The sequence below is a fragment of the Mus caroli genome, unplaced genomic scaffold (assembly GCF_978045245.1).
Source record: "Mus caroli unplaced genomic scaffold, Mus_caroli_1 scaffold_3, whole genome shotgun sequence".
NCBI classification, from domain to species: Eukaryota; Metazoa; Chordata; class Mammalia; order Rodentia; family Muridae; genus Mus; species Mus caroli.
Genome location: NW_028227258.1, coordinates 59577403 through 59598579, shown reverse-complemented (window position 1 = coordinate 59598579; position 21177 = coordinate 59577403). Strand labels below are relative to the sequence as shown.

Below are 21177 nucleotides of genomic sequence, written 5' to 3'. Positions count from 1 at the left end.
GACTGTAAGTTTAGGCTTACAGACTCCAACCCCTAAGGACTTCTTGTCGCTCCAGCCTGTTTCCCTAACCACCATCCAGGAGCAGTGAGGTGGATCAGGCCATTGTCTCAGTCACAGGACTGCCTTGGGAACACATGGTGTTAGTTGCAGTGAAAACCCTGCTGGTTGACGCCCAGGCTTGTGAGCATTTTCAGAGGAGACACAAGTGACTTTATTGTTTTACTGTCTTCCTCCAGAGTTCCTCCTTTGCACCTGCTCTACACATTCTCACATAGATATACCGTGCAGCATCTCACCTGTCTCATAGGGGCCATGCTTGCTAGTCACAGAGTCTGTCCTTTGTATGGTTGTTACCTATTCTACTATAAAAACTGCTGACTCCATGGGGCCCATGAATTCCAGAGGAAAACATTTGTAGGGTGTACCCAGATGTGTGGAACAGCATCTATAACTGTTGTAATGGAAAGCTGATAAGAAAAATTCTACCTAGACACGTGAAAAAATTACTGAAGGATGAAGGATGATGGAGCCCTGAAGATTATACAGGGGAGAGGATGGTGGAGCCCTAGGGAACACTTCAGGTGGACCCTAACTGGATGTAGTGAGGCTCTCTGCCTGTGAGAAATTGACATATGGACCCTTCTCCTTCCAGGAACTGTTACTAAAGCCAGCTGGTCTCCTAGGAATGTCAATTGTATGATAAATCCATTTATCTTTCCTGTGATAGAGTACTAAGACTTTGCCTTAATTTCTCTAGTCTTCCTTTTCCAACAGAAGGTCAGCCTGTAATTCGCCTTTCACCTACTTGAGTCTCACTGGAATAAGAAAGAAGTAGCTAAGATAATTATCTGGCAGATCCTATAGCCAGCCACAATTTATTGGTCTTGCTAGAAGATGTGTCTTATTAACACATGCCTCATAGATGCTTATCACATGCCTCATAGGACACTAGGCTGAGGCAGTAGCTGAGGATGACTTCCCTACACAAAGAACTGTCACTCTTTGGTCAAAAGCCTTTGAGTGGTTGGTGTATCTCTTTGTTGGAGCCCAGGAGGCAACTAACTCTCTATGACATTGTCCTCTCTTTGAAGTCTTCCAGGACACAATGATACAATGGAAAGAGGATACTAAATGACCATTGCTACCATTTGGGTCTTAAATGACCACCTGATGCCCTAGAAGTCCATGTGTTAAGGGCCTGCTCTTCAGTTTGGTTCTATTAGGAGGTGGTGGTGCCTAGTGGGAGATGGTTCTAGTAGGAGATCTTTGTGTTATTAAAGGCGCATCATTGAAGGGGACAGTGAGACACCAGCCCTTCCTCTTCCTTTCTCTCTGACTTCCAAGTCACGGGGTGAGCGGTTTTGCTCAGCTACATACTCCTGCCATGGTATGCTGCTGCAGACTCAGTCACAGGGCCAAATGATCATGGACCAGAGTCTCTAAAGCTTTGAACCACAGCAATTGTTCTGCCTCTGTGAGTTGGGTAGAGATCCCAGCAATGGTTCTTTGAGGAAGAGTGGGTTCTTTTCTTCCCTTGATCAAGGAAGTATTTGGGTGTAACTGACTCTGGTTCAATTGGGTCAAAGTGCAGAACTATCACCACAACAACCATCTTACTCTGCCTCGTTTTCTTTTCCACTAAAAAACAGCATCCGAGGATTAGAGCATCAGCCAAGAGGTAAGGATGCTGGCTGAACATGCTGTTTGGGTATCAGAGGCATACATGATGCTGACGGCTCTTTGCTTGGGCAGGACAGGTCAGACAGGTCAGATGTACCTATTAGTCAGGTATCTGTGCCTAAACCTCATGCAGACCTTGCTGGTTAAAATGAGTTATTATGGAGAAGGCAGTAAAGTTATCTTTGAGGAATCTGAAATCTTGTCATTAGCCAGAAGAAAGGAGGAAAGAAGGCTAGCAGGTGTTGCAGAGGGGAAGAGATATGCCATGGCCCCTGAGCCAGTGGCTGAGTGACCCCCAAGTTACCTGAGCGCAGCACCCTGAGCACCATTCGTTGCGACTCGCCTGAGGCTTGGTTGATCCACTTGCCTGGGTGGCCCTGTTGCTGCCACTCAGTCACCCTGCACCAATACATCCCAGCATCCTCCATTTCCACCCGATGCAGCTTCAGGACGAAGTCTGTGGGAGAGGATCGGTAGCAGTGCTGGAGCCTCCTGCTCCCCTCTCGGCCATACTGCAGCAAGCCGTCATACTGCAGGTGCACCAGCATTTGACTCCCTGCGATGGCAGTGGTTGTGGCGGTGGTGGCATTGGCAACAGCGGCAGCAGTGGCAGCCGTGGCGGTTCCTCTGCCCCGGTACCAAGTCACAGAGTACAGGGAAGCTGTGCTGCCTGAGCTATCTAGGCTGCAGCTGAAGCCCGCCTCTCCATACTCCGTAGCGTTTCCTGTCCAACTCACTTTGGAGACATGGACCTGGCTTCCTAGGAGGCAAAGTGGTGGACAGTTAGAGAAGAGCAAGACTTTTGGCCTGGCCACCTCTGAGCCCTATCATTTCCACTGGGAGATCTCATCTGGGATTCTCCAGACATGAGAACCTTTATCATGAATGTTTTCCTTTGATGCTTCTCCTTTTTGTCACACTTGCCAGAACATTCTCTGCTGCAAACCAAGCTAACCACTTCCCTCCTTTAGCCTCTTGCCTGATGGAGCCTCCTGCTAAAATAGACATCAGCCAGGCTCACAGCTTTTGCCCGACTTTGAACTTCCTCTTTGATTTGCCACAGGTGCTGCTCAGCTCCTAACTTCCCATAGTCCACCAAGCTAAGTATTACAGAAGTACCAGTCCTTATGAAATCACCTTCCTCCACCATGCCCAGATGTCATCTTCTTGTTCAGACACACTGAGAGACAGAACACTGATACCAGTGTCAGAATACCGCCCAAGGGGTCCGTCTCAGTAATCAATCAGTATGCCTTAAGCAGCTCTGGCCTTCCTCCTCCCTCTCTGTCCCCCACTAACCAGCAGGCGAGAACTTGGAATAAAACCCCCAGAATTTATAACAAAGAATAACCGAAAGTCAAGGTGGAACATTACAGTGTATAATACATTTACTATTCCACTACAAATTAATTTATTAATCTGTTTTGTTGTTTTTCAACTCCCCACCCCCATGTTTAGTCTAATTAGTATTTACGTGCTCTTCAGGGGAATCATGTAGAATCTTCATTCACATAAACTTCTCTGTGTCCTTGCCTCCAGTTACTCCCTATTTGGTTGCAAATTGGTTTCTAATTCATCCCAATACTCAACCAAGGACCACTTGCAAGCTCAAGAGATCCCTTCAGTCATGGTTTTCTCATTGGCCTTAGTCACTAAGGTTTATTTTCTTCTTGACATTCTTTCTTCTTTTGACCTGGGGAAAAAGCTCCCGCCACAGTGATGCCCACAGTATCTCCTGGCAGCTTATTCGGTAATTCGTTTCCTAACCCAGGTGTACAGCAGCCATCAACCCACAGTCACATGGTGATCACACGGAGCTTGACACCCTCAGTATTTTAGGAGACTTTGATTAGTTACAAGCATTCTCAGAGTTGAGAAATGTCACTGTGTTAGGTTAGTCAGTTTCTCATCACCGCAACAAAAATACCGGAGCAAGACAACTTAAGGAAGCAAAGTTATTGTGTGACTGGGGGTTTCGGGCTCCATGATCAAATAACCCCTATGTTCTGCATGTCTACAAAACCAGAGCCATGCGCATGGCTTGCCTTACAATTAGGTGTCGCTGGCCTTTTAGTACCTATGTAGCTGTGCCCAGTAAAATGGATTCTACAGAACAAACTTCCTACAGAGCTCAGTGGGAGCCAGGAACCCTGGTCATGTTGCTAGCACCTCAAGAGAAAGTCATTAAAAAAAATCACAGTAGCTCAGGGTAGTCGCGAACTCACTCTGTAAGTCAGGATGTCTTTGAAGTTGTCCTACTGTGCCTCAGTCTTCCTAGCTGAATGCCACCACACATGGCTTTCAAGCAAACCTTTCCTCAGTGAGTTTACTCTTTTACATCCTTGAGTCTGTGATGGGTGACGGGTGGGTCTGGCCAATTCCTGAGATGCCTCCATTGTGCCTTTCCTTGGTGAGGGTGTGAAGTATGTAGCACTAATCTCTAGCAGCCAACATTCCTTGACTCCCCACTCCTCAGCTTTATGTGAGCCTCTTTATTGGGCGGATGCCAAAGTTTTCACATCTCTCTGCTCTTTTTTTTGTCGCTAGTTGTCACTGTAAACCTGGCTAAAAGAAAGGCGCAGTAACCAGGCCATAACCTGAGTTGCCTTGGAATTTTATTTTTTTCCTTTTGAGTTCAACCTCACTCAAGTCTCGGGGAATGAATAAAATATTTGCCAGAATTCAACATGAATGACCTTTAGACCACTTCCCAATAAAGCCCCCATTTCCATGTTAAATTTCATGAGCAAGGTCTCTCTGTCCATACTGCTACCAGCATTTTCTTTCACCAGGATTGTCCATTAAGGTCTGCTTAAAACACTCTAGAGCTGTTCTGGCTTGCTTTTTCAACTTCTTCCAAACTCCTCCCTCAAACCAGTTTCAAATGCTTAAGAATTACTTTATCAGGCTGGGTCACAGCATTGACTCCCACCTCTCTGGAATCAACTTTCTATATTAGTTTTTGTTGTTGTTGTTGTTGTTGCTGTTGCTATTGCTGCTGCTGCTGCTGCTGCTATAACAAATACTTAAAAGGAAGAGTTTAGAGAAAGAAATGCTTATTCTGTTGATAGCTTCAGAGATTTCAGTCCAAGTCATCTCAGCTTTGGGCCAGAGGTGAGGCAGAATTTCATAGTGTTGGAACATGTGGCAAAAGCTGCTCTGAGGAAGGCAAGGAGGAGGAGAGAGCACAGCTACACCCATGGACTTCCTTCTTCCCTTTTATTTGGTCTGGTGCCCTACTCCTAACCCCAGGCCACACACATTCAGGCAGGTCTCTCCTAGCTGCTCTCTCTCTGGAAATGTTCTTATAAACACGCCTGAAGTGGACTCTACTAACCTCCTAGGTGCCTCCCAATCCAATTGACCTAACAGTGCAGACTGTGAGAATTTCTTGATACACTAAAAGATCTAATCCTGAACCCATAGAAACACTGGCTTGAGCCAAGAGATGTTGCTTCCTTAAAAACGTGCAGGCATGCACAGTCAAGTGTTTGGTTAAGACAACTGGAAGGCAGGGATATCAGTCACACAGATCCAGAATGTAGGAAGACAAAGTAATCATGAGGGTCAGAAAAGATAATAAATGGGCTCTCTGGGGCCATCCAAGTAGAAGTGAACAGTAGAGCCTAAAAGTACAAGGCTCAGAATATCTAAATCCAAAGATTTGGGGTGATTAGCTTGTAGACAATAGTTAAAGCCAGGGCAGGGTTTTAGAAGTTCTGAGAAAAGCAGAGACTAAGAAGAAGAGCCTAGGATCACTCCCTGGGGAGCACTCAAGCTAAACAGAGAATGGGAGGGACCTGAAGAGAAAGGACAGAGGGAGAGGTTGCTCCCTAAGCTGATTTATTTGTCTCTTGCACCCTGTAAGCTCACCACGGGCAAGAGCCCTGTCCTACTTACCTTTGCAGTCCCGTTTCTAGCATACGGGAATGTCCAGGTATAATCTTAGGGGCTTTATAAAAAAAAAAAAAGTCACCTTGAAAACAGTACTTTAAGCACCACATTAGATTGAGTCATTTACATCACACTGTTGGATCTTGCCCGGGTCCTTAGCTGTGATACCCATTTGACTTTAATCAACAGTTAGAGGTGACCCAGCCAGGACCGAGAGACCCAGTCAAGCCTGTCTGCATTCAGACAGCAGCACTCGCAGACTAGCTGGAATGGATGGAAGTTCCATTACACTTTTAAAGATCTCCAGAGGTGGAGAAGACTCCCCCAGTAAGCCATTCCAACAGTTAACTACTCTTACTTGCCTTATGTTTAGGCAGCCAAATGTTGAAAAGCAATTTCTCCACATATCCCCATAGAGTTGTACAGTTTCTGTTCACAGTGGGAGAAATATGCTTCGTATTACTCTTTCTCTGCCAAATTACAGTAGGGCCCCCACTGGAGTGACACAGCTTGTTATTATAGAGATCTGGAGATACGATTCCCTGGGCAGCTGCATGGACCAGGCTGCCAAGCTGATAAGCAAACCAGGCAAAGGGATCTTGCTCCTGTTCGAGCTTGAAACCTCATACTGATTCACCCTAAGCAACCTCCCCTCCTCTGGTAGGCTACCCTGTCCTGTAGTCATTTGTAGGTGCCTAGTATTTCTATGGTCCAGATCATATTTTTTAATCTCTTCATAGTCACATCTTAAACATCACTAGATAAAAATCCTATAGAAAAATGTATGACAATACTCTCCTAAGGTTTACCTGTGGGCCTGAGTTTCAGTTCTGTGAGTCCTGAAGTCTTTCTTTCAAGCTTTTGCCAAGTGCCATTTGTAGACAAGAGCCATTCCTCTACGGCACAGTGGTAGTGGCCCTGGTCACTGTCCTCCACACTCAGAATGTTCAGCAGAAATAAGTCTTGAGAAACTTTCTCAGAATAAAATTTTTGCTTGCTCTGAGGGGTTTGAAATTCGTCCCCATATTTTACAACATTGGTTTGGTCCATTTCTAGGATTTTCAGGTAGGTTGTGCTTGCAGAAATGGAAGAGAAGTACCAAATGATGGATAACGGAAGGTTTCCAGCAGATCGGGACAAGATGGCACATTCTATCTGAGTGCTGGAGCTGATGGATAGCTCTTTGACCTGACTGCTCGAGTTCACGCTCAGTTTGCTCCCTGAAGGAAATAATGGAAAGAGTTACTTTACTGGAAACACACACACATACACACACACACACACACACACACACACACACACACACACACACGTGCACGCCAGAATTTTAAGCTAGCTTGTTAACCAGGGCAAATAGCCATTATTGCAGCAGTGGTTTTCAACCTTACTAGTGCGGAGACCCTTTAATACAATTCTTCATGTTGTGGTGGTGACCCTAACATAAAGTTATTTTGTTGCTACTTCATGTCTATAATTTTGCTACTGTTGTTAGTCACAATGCAAATATCTGATACACAGGTTCTCTTTTGACCCCCAAATTGAGAACTGCTGCTCTACAACCATAGTGTGGCTGAATTCCCCCACAGCAGCTGCCCTAACTGTCCACTCAACTTTGGTATGACTTATAATCTGAGGACGCTGTCCCCTCCATGTTGTCCCCTCCATCACTGAGCTCTGCCTGTTTCACGGGCAGCATGTAGCTAAGAGGAACTGTGAATGGGACCCAACACAGAATTGTAATGGACTTAAAACACTATGATTTTTTTTATTTTTTTGCTTTTGGTGTTTTGGTTGTGCATGAACTCTGTCGATGACAGTGTAGTTTCACAATGTCAAAAGGCCAGACATGACTGTGAGAAGTCTGTGTGATTGTGAGTTGATGTTCTCTCTTCATAACATCCATCTGCTGGCTCTCCTTCTGCCCTTACTGTGTGGGGATGGGGAACAGTCATGAAAAAAAAGCCCAGCTTTTTTCCCCACATGACAATCCTGTCATATTTAAGCAGAGGAATCTCTTCCATAGCATATTTGCATCATTTGAAAGAAAATGACATTATGAGCGCCCTGCCTCTGAACCACTTCTGGATCCCCAATTTGTCAACGTCTAGTTAGAGCTGCCTTCAAACAGGAGTACACAAGAGGAGGTTATTCGCAAGCTGTTACAATGCTATCTTTTTGCAGCCAGTCCATTTGAAACTACCACATGGACATGGGTCTGCTATCCTTTAACATCAGTGGCCTCTCCTTTGTCCTAAGATGAACAATAAATGTCACAAATCTCTTTGCCATCTCTTGTTGATAACTCTAATTTTCTTGATGTTACCAGTAGGTCCCTGAATCCCCCCTTCAACAAACATTTATTAATCACATTGTGCATCCCATACCAGACTATTCTAGGTATTTTGTGTATAGCTCCTGTCAGTGAACCACGGTTTAGAGGAAGTTATAGGACAGGAACAAAGACTTCTTGGAATTGGTCACCAATATAGGACAGAGATATGCAGTAATGGAACAAATGTCAGGATCCCCCAGCAGATTTATCTAACCCAAGGTCAGGAGTGAGGGGAGACTTCTCTGAACTGGGCCTTGAAGATCAATAGCAGCCATTCTGATGAATAGAGAGCAAAGGAATTCCACATAAAAGGAAGTGGGGATTATCGAATCCAAGCAGTTGAGTTTGGTTGGAAGTCAGATCTAGGATGGAAAGTAGGAGGCGATGAAGAGACAAGTGCTTATAAAAGATCTTTTATGCCTGCCATGGGAGTTTGGACATGGGGAGGACAAGGTTTCTAATCTGTGGTGCTGGGACGTGGGGAGGACCACCACATCATGAACAATATGGAAGGGACCATGATAACGACCTACGCTATGACATGGAATATAGGCATGCCTTGGAAGCAGTTAGATGTAAATCCCAAGACCAGAAGACAAACCATTCTGGATAATGAACACGGAAGTTGTCAACAAGTAGACTGTATCCATGGGAAGGCTTGTTTCCCCTAGAAAAACATGGAGACTCAGAGGACATAACTAAGAACAGTTGCTTTAAAACAAACAAACAATCAATCAAACACACCTGGGCTCAATGGGATGAGTGCATGACTACCAGGGAGGAGATTCAAAAGTTCAAGGTCATTCTTGGTCACCTAACAAGACTGACGCTAGCCTGAGTTTAGAAAGAAAAGCCAAGCCAACCATTGTAGCATACACCTGTAACCAGAGCACTTAGTGGGTTGGGGCAGAAGGACTGAGAACTTCAGGCTAGACTGCACTACAGAATGACACACCATCAAAAAACAAAAACAAACAAAAGAATTAATGTAGCGACTCAGAAGAGGAGGAGGAAGAGGAGGAAGAGGAGGAGGAGAATCCTGTACAAGAGAATGAGAAGGAATTCTTGGTGTTAGGAAGGAAACCTCATGGCGTGGAGCCGAGAGCAAGGAAAAGCAAGGCTCGAGGAAGCAATCTCAGACATCATGGGAAGGGCGAGTAAGTTAAGGCATGAATTCATGAGCAAGATCACGACTATTAACAAAAACATTGCTCAGCAGCACAGAGCAGGTGGTGGCTGCCATGCAAGACTATCTGCTTTGGGGGCACAATAGACACACCCCAGTTCAATGTTACGTCAGAGATTTATCAAGGTGTTGACTACAGTAGGGATAGATTAAGTGACTTGCCCAAACCTGGAGCTTATCACATCTGAGCCATCTCAAAGTCCCTCACGGCAGAACCTCAGGCTAGGGAGGGTTTCACTCTTAGCCTTTGTGTTCTGCTATTAAGACTAAATTGGACTTGGAACCACAAATTCTCTCTTAAATGTTAATATATTAAAAGAGGCAGCTAAGCGTATTTGTTGTGGTTTGAATGGTTATGCCCCCTATAAACTCATGTGTTTGAATACTTGGCCATAGGGAGTGTGCACTATTAGGAGGTGTGACCTTGTTGAAGTAGATGTGACCTTGTTGCAGGAAGTGTGTCACTGATTAGGAGGTGTGGCCTTGTTGGAGTAGGTGTGGCCTTGTTGCAGGAAGTGTGTCACTGAGGTGGCAGGTTGGGAGGTTTCCCATTGCCCAAGCTATCCACAGTGTGGCACACAGTCTCTTCCTGCTGCCTGTGGATCAAGATGTAGCACTGTTAGCTGCTTCTCCAGCACTACATCTGCCTGGATGCTGTCATGCTTCCAGCCATGATGATAATGGATTGAACCTCTGAAACTATAAGACAGGCCCAAATTAAATGTTTTCCTTTATAAGAGTTGCCATGGTCATGGTGTCTCTTCACAGCAATAAAACCCTAACTAAGACAGTATTCTAATAGAATTTGCATGATTCCCCACCACTTCCAAATACAAAAACCATGCTGGAGTACCAGCAGTGACTGACTTAAAATATCGTCTGCCCTGTAGGAGGTTCTTGAGGCTCAGCTGTGCCACACAGTATCATGTGGCTGCTGGCAATGGGAACACATGGCAGGTGTGGAGAGGTCAAAGAGCAGTGGTTATTAGCTGCTAAGGAAGTATTTCATTGTTTTAGCAACCAATGTGGCCATTCCACGTATACTAACTTCATGTTGATGCCATTAAATCATGCTCACTTTACCAGGACAAACGTGGTGAATGGATACGTTATGTCTGTTTCTATAGTTTACACAAAGAGGGAGGAGCTCCGTTGTTATTTGAGACAGGGGCTCACTATTTCAGCCTAGGCTGACCTTAAATTCTCAATTCTCCTATTTTGGCCTCCCGAATACTGGGATTATAGGTATGCACTACACCTGGCCAAAAAAAAAAAAAAAAAAAAAAAAAAAAAAAAGGATATTCTTTTCTTTTTAAGCAAGGATCAATGCTAAGTATCACTTACCTGGAAAGGCGACAGTAATCATTAATAGGTTAGAGGTGGCAGATACCCTGGCTGGGCCACTTGTGCACACGGAATCTCTGTCATAAACCTCCACTGTACACTGGTACACCCCTGTCTCCTCCATAGCTGCATCATGGATTTGGAGTTGAGAACGAAAGAAAGACTGTGACACCTTCGTCTTCCTGTGGATCTGGGAGAGGACGTCCCCCCATTCAACGGTGCCATTGTGGGCAATTTGAATAAGCCGATGAAAGGCTCCAGAGCCCGCTGGCTGGAACTGCCAGGTTACCGAGAATGGCAGCTTGAGATCTGAGTAGTCGGCCCTTACTACGCAGGACAGGTCGAAGGTATGGGCTAGCATCACTTGTGGCTGACGGCTCATCAGATTAACTCGTAAACTTGACTCTGTGGGGGAGAACGTGAGACACGCTTCCTGTTTACCAGGTCCAAGCTCGGGGGACTTCCAAGTTTTCTCAATGCCACTCTTTACACAGGGCCACACACTTGTGTTCCTGGAGTGACATGAATTTGGGGGTAGAGGTTGGTCCACAGTACAGTCTGTCCTGAATTTCAACCTCGGCTCTCCAAGTCTCCCCCCTCGCCTACGACTGTTCTCAGCAGCCACAACAAACAGGCAGTGTTTCTCCAGTGCGCCACTTAGACAGCTGCACAGAGCAGGGACACCACGCGCAGCCAGGGTCTGGCCTCTTTCCTCTCCCCACTCAGCAAGTAGAACACTCACAGCACGGTCTGGCCTCCTTCCTCTCTGCCCCCCCAACCCCCCGCCCCCCGGGCTCAATGTCACTCTCTTGCCCATGCTAGAGAAGACTCCATGATAGCTGGGCTGCTGCTGGGACAGGGCAAGCTTGGCTCCACTCATCTGCTAGTCAACCAGGAATCACAGGGGTTTGTTTTCAACTTTAAACAATTTACAAGCTGCACTCTAGAATGATCTTTATAAAGATGAATAAACTTGAGAGGTTGCAGTCAGGCCTGATTTGCATATTCTGTTCTGCATGTCTCACGGTACACAAGCCGCTGGCTGGCACTTGGGGTGCACATACCACTGGCACTCACAGCACACGTACCCAGGGCGCTCGGGGTATGTGCACCTCTGGCAGGGGTTCTGAATGACACCATTCAAACTTCAGTATAGAATAAGGTGACTATCACACACTCAGAAAAGGACTTTTCCCAGTGACTTACTCAGAGATTTTACAGTGACTGAAATCTTCTGGGTTGACTGCAAACTTTTGGCCTGGTTCTGGAGTCTCTCTGACACCCTGCATTCATAGGTACCGCTGTCTGTGACCATGGCAGAGGCAATCTCCAGCCGAAAGGTGGCCCAGTCCACTTTCTCCAGCCTCCTGTTACCATGGTGTGCAGAGCCTGGAGAAGAGACTCCCAGCTGCACAGTACCATCTTGCCCCATGCCAGCCACAAACCCGGGTGTGGACTGGTCCTGTGGGGTGAGCCACCAACTCACAGACAGAGCACTCATATCCCCAGCTGCCTGGCAGAGAAGGGTCAGCATCTCTCCTTCCCACACAGCACGCTGCTCAGCAGACACGGTTACACTTCTTGCTGCAGATGACAGGTTATGGAAGAAAAATGCTTTAAGTAAATAAAAAAATTTCTAAAATATGATGATGAATTTTAACTATAAAGTACTTTACTTGTTTGATCAGAGTTGGTTGATTCTTCCATACCATGCCCAGAACAAAGATCTTCCAAACCATCATGGATGGATAGATGGATAGATGGATAGATGGATGGATGGATGATTGAATGGATGAATGGATAGATGGATGGATGGATGGATGGATGGATGGATGGATGGATGGATGGAAAGATAAATGGATAGCTGCATGGGTAGATAGTATGCAAGAGTATATGTGGGTGTCTCTGTGTGCATAAATAAAATAAAACTTCTCTAAGGTAATTATTACATAGTGGAAACAAGACAGCAGACAGGAGACCAGGAGAGCCCACAAACACGTACATGATTCATAATATATACTTCCTTTTCTTGTGGTTTTGTTCAGCCGACCCATACTGAAGAAGGTCTAGTTGAGCAAATACCTGATAGGTTTTTTTTTTTCTTTATTCATTAGGGAGAGTAAATGAACCTGAAAGTAATGAAGCTCTGATAATTTACATTTTAGGGTATTTGTTTTTAGAATAAAGGCTGTCAGTCTTTTTAAGTATGTTCTCTGTCTGCTTGCATGTGCCTGCCAGTCCTAATTAGCTTAGTGTGTGTTTTGAAGAGGGAAAGAAAATTATTAATTAGATTTCTATTTGCAATACCACCATAAAAACCACTAATCTGGGACATTTTAATATTTATGTACATATGTATTATATATACAGGTGCATATCTATCTTCTATCACTGGCAAGTGACAGTCTTCTCATGTTTAAATGCTGTAATATAACTATATGCTAAATAACTATAAATGCAAGGCCAGCTCCCAGATGGGAAATTCAAGACGTAGAGAAATGAAAAAAATTCATTCAACAAATGCTTATTGTACAAGGTCTTGTCCAGGCTACCCTGTGGGCCATGTAGATACATCAGGAGCTCCTGTGTCCTGGGCAGCCCGTACTCAGTGTAAGGATGGCACCCACCAGGACCTGGAGGCAGAATCACTCTGGGCAGCACACTTAACCTCTCCGAGCCTTTGTGTTTCTTTCCAGGAAAAATGGGGGTAATAATAGCAACCACGTTTTTTGCTTCATGGAGAGGACTGAACAAAGGCCACAGTAAGGGCGTAGGCCTTGGGCTACAGAGAGTACTGAAAAGGGTTAGCAATTACCATTAGTGTTTAATAAGAGGCACTGGCAACAGCAGAGGTAGCTCAACACAAAAGAGAGAAATAAAACAGACTGGCATTAGAAACCTAAAGGGGATCTAAACGAATCTGCAAATTGCTCTTCCCTACAGAGCAGAAAGATCCCATCCACTGCTTCAGGCTTGCACACACCAGCTACAAAGGCAGAATGAAGGCTAATCTTCATAAACGGGTTGAGCAAATTATCAAGCTTGCTTCTGCATTTTGGGTGAGAGAGGCACTGGTCGTGGTATATGTTTTTTGTTTGTCTGTCTGTCTGTCTTTCTGTCTGTTTGTTTGTTTGTTTTTGATATAAAAATGACTCATGACTGAAGTTTAAAAATTAGAAGGGAAATAATGAGCCACAATCTCAGCTCTTTAACGTAATCATCAAGATCAGTTTCAACGAGCATCATTTCAGAAATGCCTTGCGGTCATCGGCCTCATGGTAAGAAGTACAGCAAGGCACGGTGGCAGTGGGCGTTCCCTTCTGTTTAAAATATTCATGGAGTGATAAAGTCTGCTCACGTTTCAAATGTTTGGGCTTTCAAAACAGAGTGTTAGACAAGGCCCCCAATAAGTATGCTAATAAGCTTTCCAATTGCTACCTGTTAGCCCCAGTTTGGACTCTAGCTTATGAGAAAATCATTCTCTTTAGCACTGAAGGATAACCCTCTCTGCAGGATGGGAGCCCGACACCCGAAGCACCCTTTGGGGCTCCTGGGAACAAATTCTCACACACCAGGTTTAAAGAAGTTTGTAGATATTTTCCCCCTGGGAGTTCAGAGAGTTAGCGAGCTCTGTGCAAATATGTAAACCGCCCACATTGTTTTTCCTGAATCCTAGAAACTTAGACCAAATGTTTAGCATGGAAACTAACAGCAACACACTTCCTGGCCTGCCACTCGTCCTGAGCTCTGCTTTCTTCCTCCCTAGCCGATGGGGAGAGGGAGGCATAGCTCTGAAGGGGCATTTATCTATCTTTGGAGATACCCCTAATGAGCAAGTGTAGCAAGAATAGCTTTCATTTTAGCTCAGTTTATTTTTAATTAAAATTTCTTCCCCTATTTTTTTTTTTGCTTTTGCTTTTGGGCAAATTTTCTTTCTAGCGTTTGACTTTACCACTCAGCCCAGAGGATTCTAATATTAGTTGTGGGTACATCTGTTTTTATGCTATACACAAAGCACTGAGGATTCAAACATATTTAAAGTCACCCAACCTTCACAAAGTGATGATTAACCCAGTGGCCGTACTGGGGCTGTTTTGTGTTGTAAGAAGAGGATATGTGAAGCTGGGTAATGTATAAAGGGGTTCACGGGATTAAGGATCAAAATATTGTGGTACTGGTATGGTGGGGACCCTCTATCTACAGCAGGACATTGTGAAGAAGAGAGGGAACCAGAGGGACAAGCATACGGGGTGGTCTCATTCACACAGTCCTGTCTCCCAAGGTGGCATTAATACACTCACGAGGGTGGAGCACCCATGGTCTAATTTCATCCTCATCACCACACTGAGGACCAAACCCTGAGCCTTTGAAGGACAATTATACACAAGCCACAGCAGTGCCTTGCACCGTAAGGGATGCTCAGAATCAGTTGAGCAGACAGCTCACCGCATCCCAGCAAACGCAGAGAATAGAGTCTGTCCACTTTCATTTGTCTCTTCATTCCTCACTATGAGTCAGAATTATGACCCACTGCAAGTTAACATAACAAGATTAGTCGAAGGCAATTGAAAAATGGCTGCCCAGCTTCAACTCAAGGTCAGCTTACTCGGCTGCGTGTTCCCCAGGAAAGGGAACTCTACTTCGCCCCGCCCTCACGCACACACGTGCATTCATACACGTGGGCACACAAGCACGCAGCATATTCATGCACTTATAAGCGTATGCTTATGTGCATACAAGTGTGCAAACATACAGAGTCAGAAGACTTCATTATTCAGAAAACAGCATATGAAAATTACAACCAAAAAAAAAAAAATAGACTCAAACAATGTAAGATGGCAAGATGGGATTTAGGGGCCACCTACTTGTCATTTTATAAACAAGAGAATTGAAATAGAAAGAAATGAAGAGAAATGTCCATGCCCCATGGCTCAGGAGTTACACTCCGAACATCTTGGCTAGTCTGGGTACTCTTTGTCCTTCATGATTTACTTCCCCTCCAGTAGGGTCTGATAGGCTCCAGACTCTAAAGGAAGACCCACCCCCCTCTGTCTCACATGTGCTTCTGCAATGCGCCCCCCCAGGGGTTCCTGAAGACAGCACCATCTATGCATGCCCCTATGTCATGTTGTCACGTACCTGCTGGCTCCCTCAGCTGCACCCAGTAGCCTGGTGACTGCTTTCTCTGAAGTGCCTGCCAGGAGCCCGTCTGAGTCCTCGCCACCTCTGCCACTTCACAACTGTAGGTGCCTACATCCTCTGGACCCATGGAGAAGATCTTGAGAGAGAACGTCTGGGCACTTAACTTTGACACCTGCAGCTGGCCCTGGCTCGCTCTGTCTCTGTAGTCTCTCTTCAGGTCCAGGACCCCACCAGCATCAGTCTGGGCAATTTCCTTCCCATTGAGAAACCACGCGCCCTGAAGCTGCGGGTCACCATCTCTGCCGACAACCAGGCAAACCAGTTCCAAGGGTTTTCCTTCATCAGGTGAGCTACTGGCTGTGATGCTCACTGCAAAATCTCTTGCTAGGCAACAAAAGCAAAGCAGGTGTTTAGAAAGCCCTCTGCACTTGCCCCTTTCAGCACAAAACGGATGGGACGGTGATAAGGATCCAGTGCATGCATTGCATGTCACCTTTCAGTTCTGTGGCGCCAGAGTTCCCTACTCCAGAATAGCCCCGCAGTAAAAGAAAATTACAAAGTCCCTGACTTGTCTAAGTCACCCAGAAAGGACATTGTCTATGGTTTTCTGAAAGCAGTCCCCAATAAGGAAAAATTTCACACACACACAGATATGTCAAGATCTACTTAGGCCTGCCTGGCAAATGAAAAAGTGAACTATTTCATGCTGTGTTGAACTGCTATAAATTAGGACTTCTTGTTTTCTCTTTTCTTTTTGTACTGGGGATTAAACTGGGCCTCACTGTGTGCACGGTATTTGCTTCTTCCTCTGAACCTCCAACTTTTATCTCTTACCTTGTTTGTTTGTCTGATAAACAGCCGGTAGAACTTCCTAACTTCCAAGCACATGTGATAGGGCCTTTGTAGGACCCACTGAGCACACGTTGGACTTTTGAAAGCCACGGGATTCAGTAAAGCTGAGTATCATGTAAAGTCAGTGCTTCACCACTGGAGTATCGCTTTCTACAGTGGATACTCACAGTCTTAGCTGGTCCTCTTATTAAACCAATGCACATAAAAAGACCAAAAATGACCAGGCCTTCCCGTCTACTTTTGACAAAAATGTCAATGGATCATGCAAGGTGGCATCACTTCAATATAGAGATGGAGCCTGGTGGAAGGGCATCCTGCCACCAGCAGGGGCGAGGCTTCATATTGGACACTGGAGCTGCTTTGAGACCCAGCTGCCAGTGGTAGGTGGGTTTTGGAGAGAGGCAGATTTGGCCTTAGAAGCGAGCACCTTCTGTCCCCGGTAGCTGGCTACATTGTGGGTGATTATTTGGACTACAATTAAATAATGGAGACAATGTGCTTACAAAGTGCCTGGCAGCCATGGTTATGAAGTGAGTTCCACGGCCACCTTGTAGCATCAATCTATCTGTTTCATGTTTCTGGTCCCATATAAACTTTCCCATGAACAGAGCCCTAATGGAACATTCTGGAACATCTTCTTAGTTATGCTTTCCAGACGACAAAAACAAAATTAACTTAAACTTTCTGTCTACCTTTTAGAAAAAGTCAACAGAAAGTCTTAAAATATATATATCCCTATATACTCACTGAGAATGAATTCACAGGTTCCCTGAGAAGATAATTACCTGCCGGCTGGATCCTCAGAGCTGTTTGATCTGTCTGCTTTCTTGTGATCAAAGTCCACGTTTCATCTGGATCCTGAATCCATTCTGTGGCCTCACAGAACACCTGGCCTTGATCTGAGGGCTGGAGCTTGCCTACAGACAGCCTGAAGGAAGTGGCTCCAAGCTTGTCCAGCCGTACATCACCAGCCACAAACCTGTCTGCATAGGAGGACCCAGGGGTCAATACAAAGTCCTTGGAGAGAGAAATGATCTCAGTGGCTTGGCTCCCTCCTCCTTCCTGCATCAGGTACCAGGTGAGAGAGAGATGGGTGTGTTGCGCCGTGGCTTTGGTTGTCTCGCAGGTGAGTTCCAAGGGCTCGCCTTCCTTCTTACTGAGTGTCTGGGAGGGCATGGTGGCAGACAGGGTGTCGGGAATCACTGGAAACAAGGCAACACTGATTATCTTACTGGTTCATGTTTGTCTCATTAGATCTTCCTCTCGGGAAGATGGCGTCTAAACCTCATCTGCAAGGCTCATCCCTCGAGTGCCCCCAGCCATACGCTCTCCTAACTCTGGCTTTCCCTTTTGCTGAGAGCATAGGAACTTTGCAGAGTGAGTGACTCAGGGAGGCAGGAGCCTGGCTTTGCTTCATCAGCACAAGCTGGAGCCAGGTTAGCTACTCAGCCACGAGTAGGAGGAACACTGGAGTTTCTGGACTCAGGTTCTGGCTCTCAGACACTCTGTTTGGCTATATGGACTTGAGTGGATTGCTTCTTTTCCCTCCCTAAACCCTAATCTGCTTTTTCTATTATGGAGACCTAAAGTAATGTAATTTGTTAGTCAGAGACCAAATGCAAGCTTTCCCAAAGTTTTCATAGCTGTCTAAGGACCCTTCTATTCTCTTATTCCTCGAATGTAAACCACACAGTTGAAGCTCATATAGAAGCAGCACGGAGGCCGAGCCAATGACTAGTACAGACATTGTACAAGAGCTGAGAGTTCCCAGGATGCTCAGAGGTGGTGGGAGACGGGCATATGAGTAGCTGATAATGAGATAACTGGGTGAATGCTGGTAATCATAGTATGAACAGGGCGTTAAGAAGAACCAAGTTGGGGATATGGCCTGAGGTAGACTAAAGGGATCTGCAAAGGAGGTAGTGTGTTGAATCTGCATCCTGGAGTTCATGTAGGAGTTTGCTAAACTACAAAAGGAAGCTAGATATTCCAAGTGAGCCACGGTTGCAAGAATTTGATCCTCTCCCTCCAGATAAATGTGCTAGGAAATGGTGGTTGGAGAAGAATCATTCTGCATGCAGTTGATGGCATCACTCATGCTACTGGTGCTGGCTCTCTTACTGAGCTGCAAGACAATATGGGGGAGAGGGGGCATGCAAAGATCTATCTAATGCTTTGCTATTACCAGCTTGTAGGGGGGAGCTTGGGAAGGCCCCCCAGTGGATCCTCAAGCTGTGTGGCATATGCAACTGGGAAAACATGAGACACCTACTTGTGACACATCTCCAGAATACTTGGAGTGGTTGGTAGGCTCTTTACTCAGAGCAAACAAACTAGTGGAAAAATCTCTCCCTTGGCAAGGCATTGTGACAGTGGATACAGGCTTGCCAGGGGCTGGGTAATAGGAACTCACCAGTTAGATTTGTCTTTGCACTGTAACTTCCAAAGTACTTCCCATCCGTGTTGGGTGTGTGGCACTCGTACTCGCCAGCATCTTTCATCTGGAGTTTTGAGATATGCAGCAGGACCGAGTCACCCTGCAGCCTCTCTATGTAGATCTCCTTGCTTTGCACCCTCTGGGCATACACTGCGTAAGAGAAGCCGGCATCCTTGGTACTGATGATCTGGACTTCCTTGGTTGGGGCACTTGGCAGGTAAATAGACCACTGGAAATCCTGCGTGGAAGGACCCTGATGACCACTTACGTTGCAACTGATGCTGACAGGGTAACCTTCGGCTCTGTACAGAGGGCCTTCTTGAATTTTTACTTCCCTCTGGCCAATGCCGAACTTAGCTTGTAAGTAGGAGGAAGAAAGGGGATAAAAATAGGTGAGTGCTCTAATTCCCAGAGTACCACATTGTGTAGTCTCTATATTACCATCCTGGTAAATGAGACCGAAGGTTATTCACTGTAATCACCTTGAATCTTCACTACCTTCCTCAGGCTGGAAGGCAATGGAATGAATGGCTCAGTGAGGTCATCGTTACCTAAGCATACACAGACAGCCCTAGTTTCCTTTTGAAAATGTTTAGCCTCAATCATGTATCAAGGCCACGTCTACAAAGCAGCAGCTCGTCTAAATGGACAAAAGGTAATATCATATCTGATATTTTTATCTTTTGCAGTATTTTACGGCAAAATAGCATAAACCTTCTCAAACCCCAAATTCCAAGACACAGTCTCAAGGGCATGCAAGAGAGGCTAAGTCCACCACTCTGCTCCCGCTACCTTACCCTTCTTGCTGGTTGGTTACAGATATTTGTAGCTCCCAGCTGTGTCTGGTGCAAGACTAGATAAAATTAGCACCAGAAATGGCAGTGACACTTCCTGCCTCTACTGTAAAGGTTTTTCTTTTCTCGTTACTTTTGCTTTGTTTTGCTGTTTTTACTGTTCGAATTTCTTAGAGAGGCTCCTTTCACTTTGCTTGAAACTCTCAAACGGATGTTTATGAAGTCCAGGTTCTGGGCTCAGAGTTTAATTTTTTTTTTCTTACCCAGGGTTTTTAGCTAGGATGTTTTCTAATTGAAACTGCAAAAAATTAGGTCTAAAGGAGAAACGTGATTAAAAGGTAACTTTTTTTTTTTATAGAGATGTTTTAGATTCAGCATTTTTTTTCCCCAGAAACTACAAGAGTGTTCATTACGATTAGTACTGAAAGTGGGCTCGCTTTGTGGCTCCAAAAGAGCAGAAGCCAGAGGTAATGATGTCACAGAGATGAACAAGATCTTCTCTGAGGGTCCAGGAACCCTGGAAGGGCAAGACGGGGTTAAAGAACACCAGAAGATCCATTGAGAGTTGTGGGCAGCATGAAGCAGTTGACAGAATAGAATCCTTCAGAAGAGGCTCCAGAGAGCCAGAACAAGGGCAACGGGTTCGGGAGATTCCTGTGGGGAGCAAGGGAAAAGACAAGCAGAGCTCATGAGAGGAAATAGAAAGAGGCAGGAAGGAGGCTTCCCTCCCCCACAAGAGGGTAAAGTGATTAATTGATAAAATCAACTAAAAACTTAAAACCCGCATCTGAATACACTCAACCAAAACTGGCCAAGAAACCAATCAATACCCAGCCACGCACACTTCCAGTAATAATTTAAAAATACATTTAAGTATTCATAAATCTCAATGTTATATATTTATATCACACTTTTTTGTGCTGAATATCTATAAATAGAAATTAGACTACATTAGAAAAAATTAAATTATTACTTACCGGAAACTGATGACAGAGAAGTTTTAAACATTTTCAGCAAGGTAACCTTGTGTAATGTGCAATGTGGGCACTGGGCATCAGGTAACAGATGAAGGAACAGCAGTGCCATTCACTGTTGCCCCAAAACAAGGGACAGCCCGCATGTCCATCAACAGCGGAATATAGCAGCAGAACTGCCATATACACTGTGGTAGTGTACCATAAGATGGAACTTTATAAAGAAATTAAAAATTATAACTATCTGTAGTAACATATAGAATTATGCCTGATCATTCATGGAGTAACTTTGAATCTCTTTGGCTATCTACAGAAAGAGTCCGTTTAAAACTTAAAATATTTAAAGTTAAAATATACGGAGCTGGAGAGATGGCTCAGCAGTTAAGAGTACTGATTGCTCTTCCAGAGGACCTGGGTTCAGCTCTCAGTACCCACAGCTCACAACTATCTATACCTCTAGTCCTAGGAATCCCAGTGCCCTCACACAGATATATGTAAAGGCAAAAACACCAATGCATATAAAAACAAAGTAAAATAGGCAA

General features: G+C 45.1%; 1 protein-coding gene across 1 annotated transcript in view; it reads right to left on the bottom strand.

Annotated features, from left to right (window-relative positions):
- Cd101 (CD101 molecule) overlaps nucleotides 1-20669 on the bottom strand; it is a 28955-nt gene extending 8286 nt beyond the window's left edge. Inside the window, exons 1-8 of the mRNA XM_021158969.3 lie at nucleotides 20639-20669; nucleotides 18844-19224; nucleotides 17216-17632; nucleotides 15576-15962; nucleotides 11643-12020; nucleotides 10437-10841; nucleotides 6384-6794; nucleotides 1985-2440 (exon numbers count right to left, since the gene is read on the bottom strand). Of these exons, the coding sequence (XP_021014628.1) occupies nucleotides 1985-2440; nucleotides 6384-6794; nucleotides 10437-10841; nucleotides 11643-12020; nucleotides 15576-15962; nucleotides 17216-17632; nucleotides 18844-19224; nucleotides 20639-20669 (2866 nt within the window). The remainder of the gene's footprint in view (nucleotides 1-1984; nucleotides 2441-6383; nucleotides 6795-10436; nucleotides 10842-11642; nucleotides 12021-15575; nucleotides 15963-17215; nucleotides 17633-18843; nucleotides 19225-20638) is intronic.
- Between the last annotated feature and the right edge of the window lie 508 nt (nucleotides 20670-21177).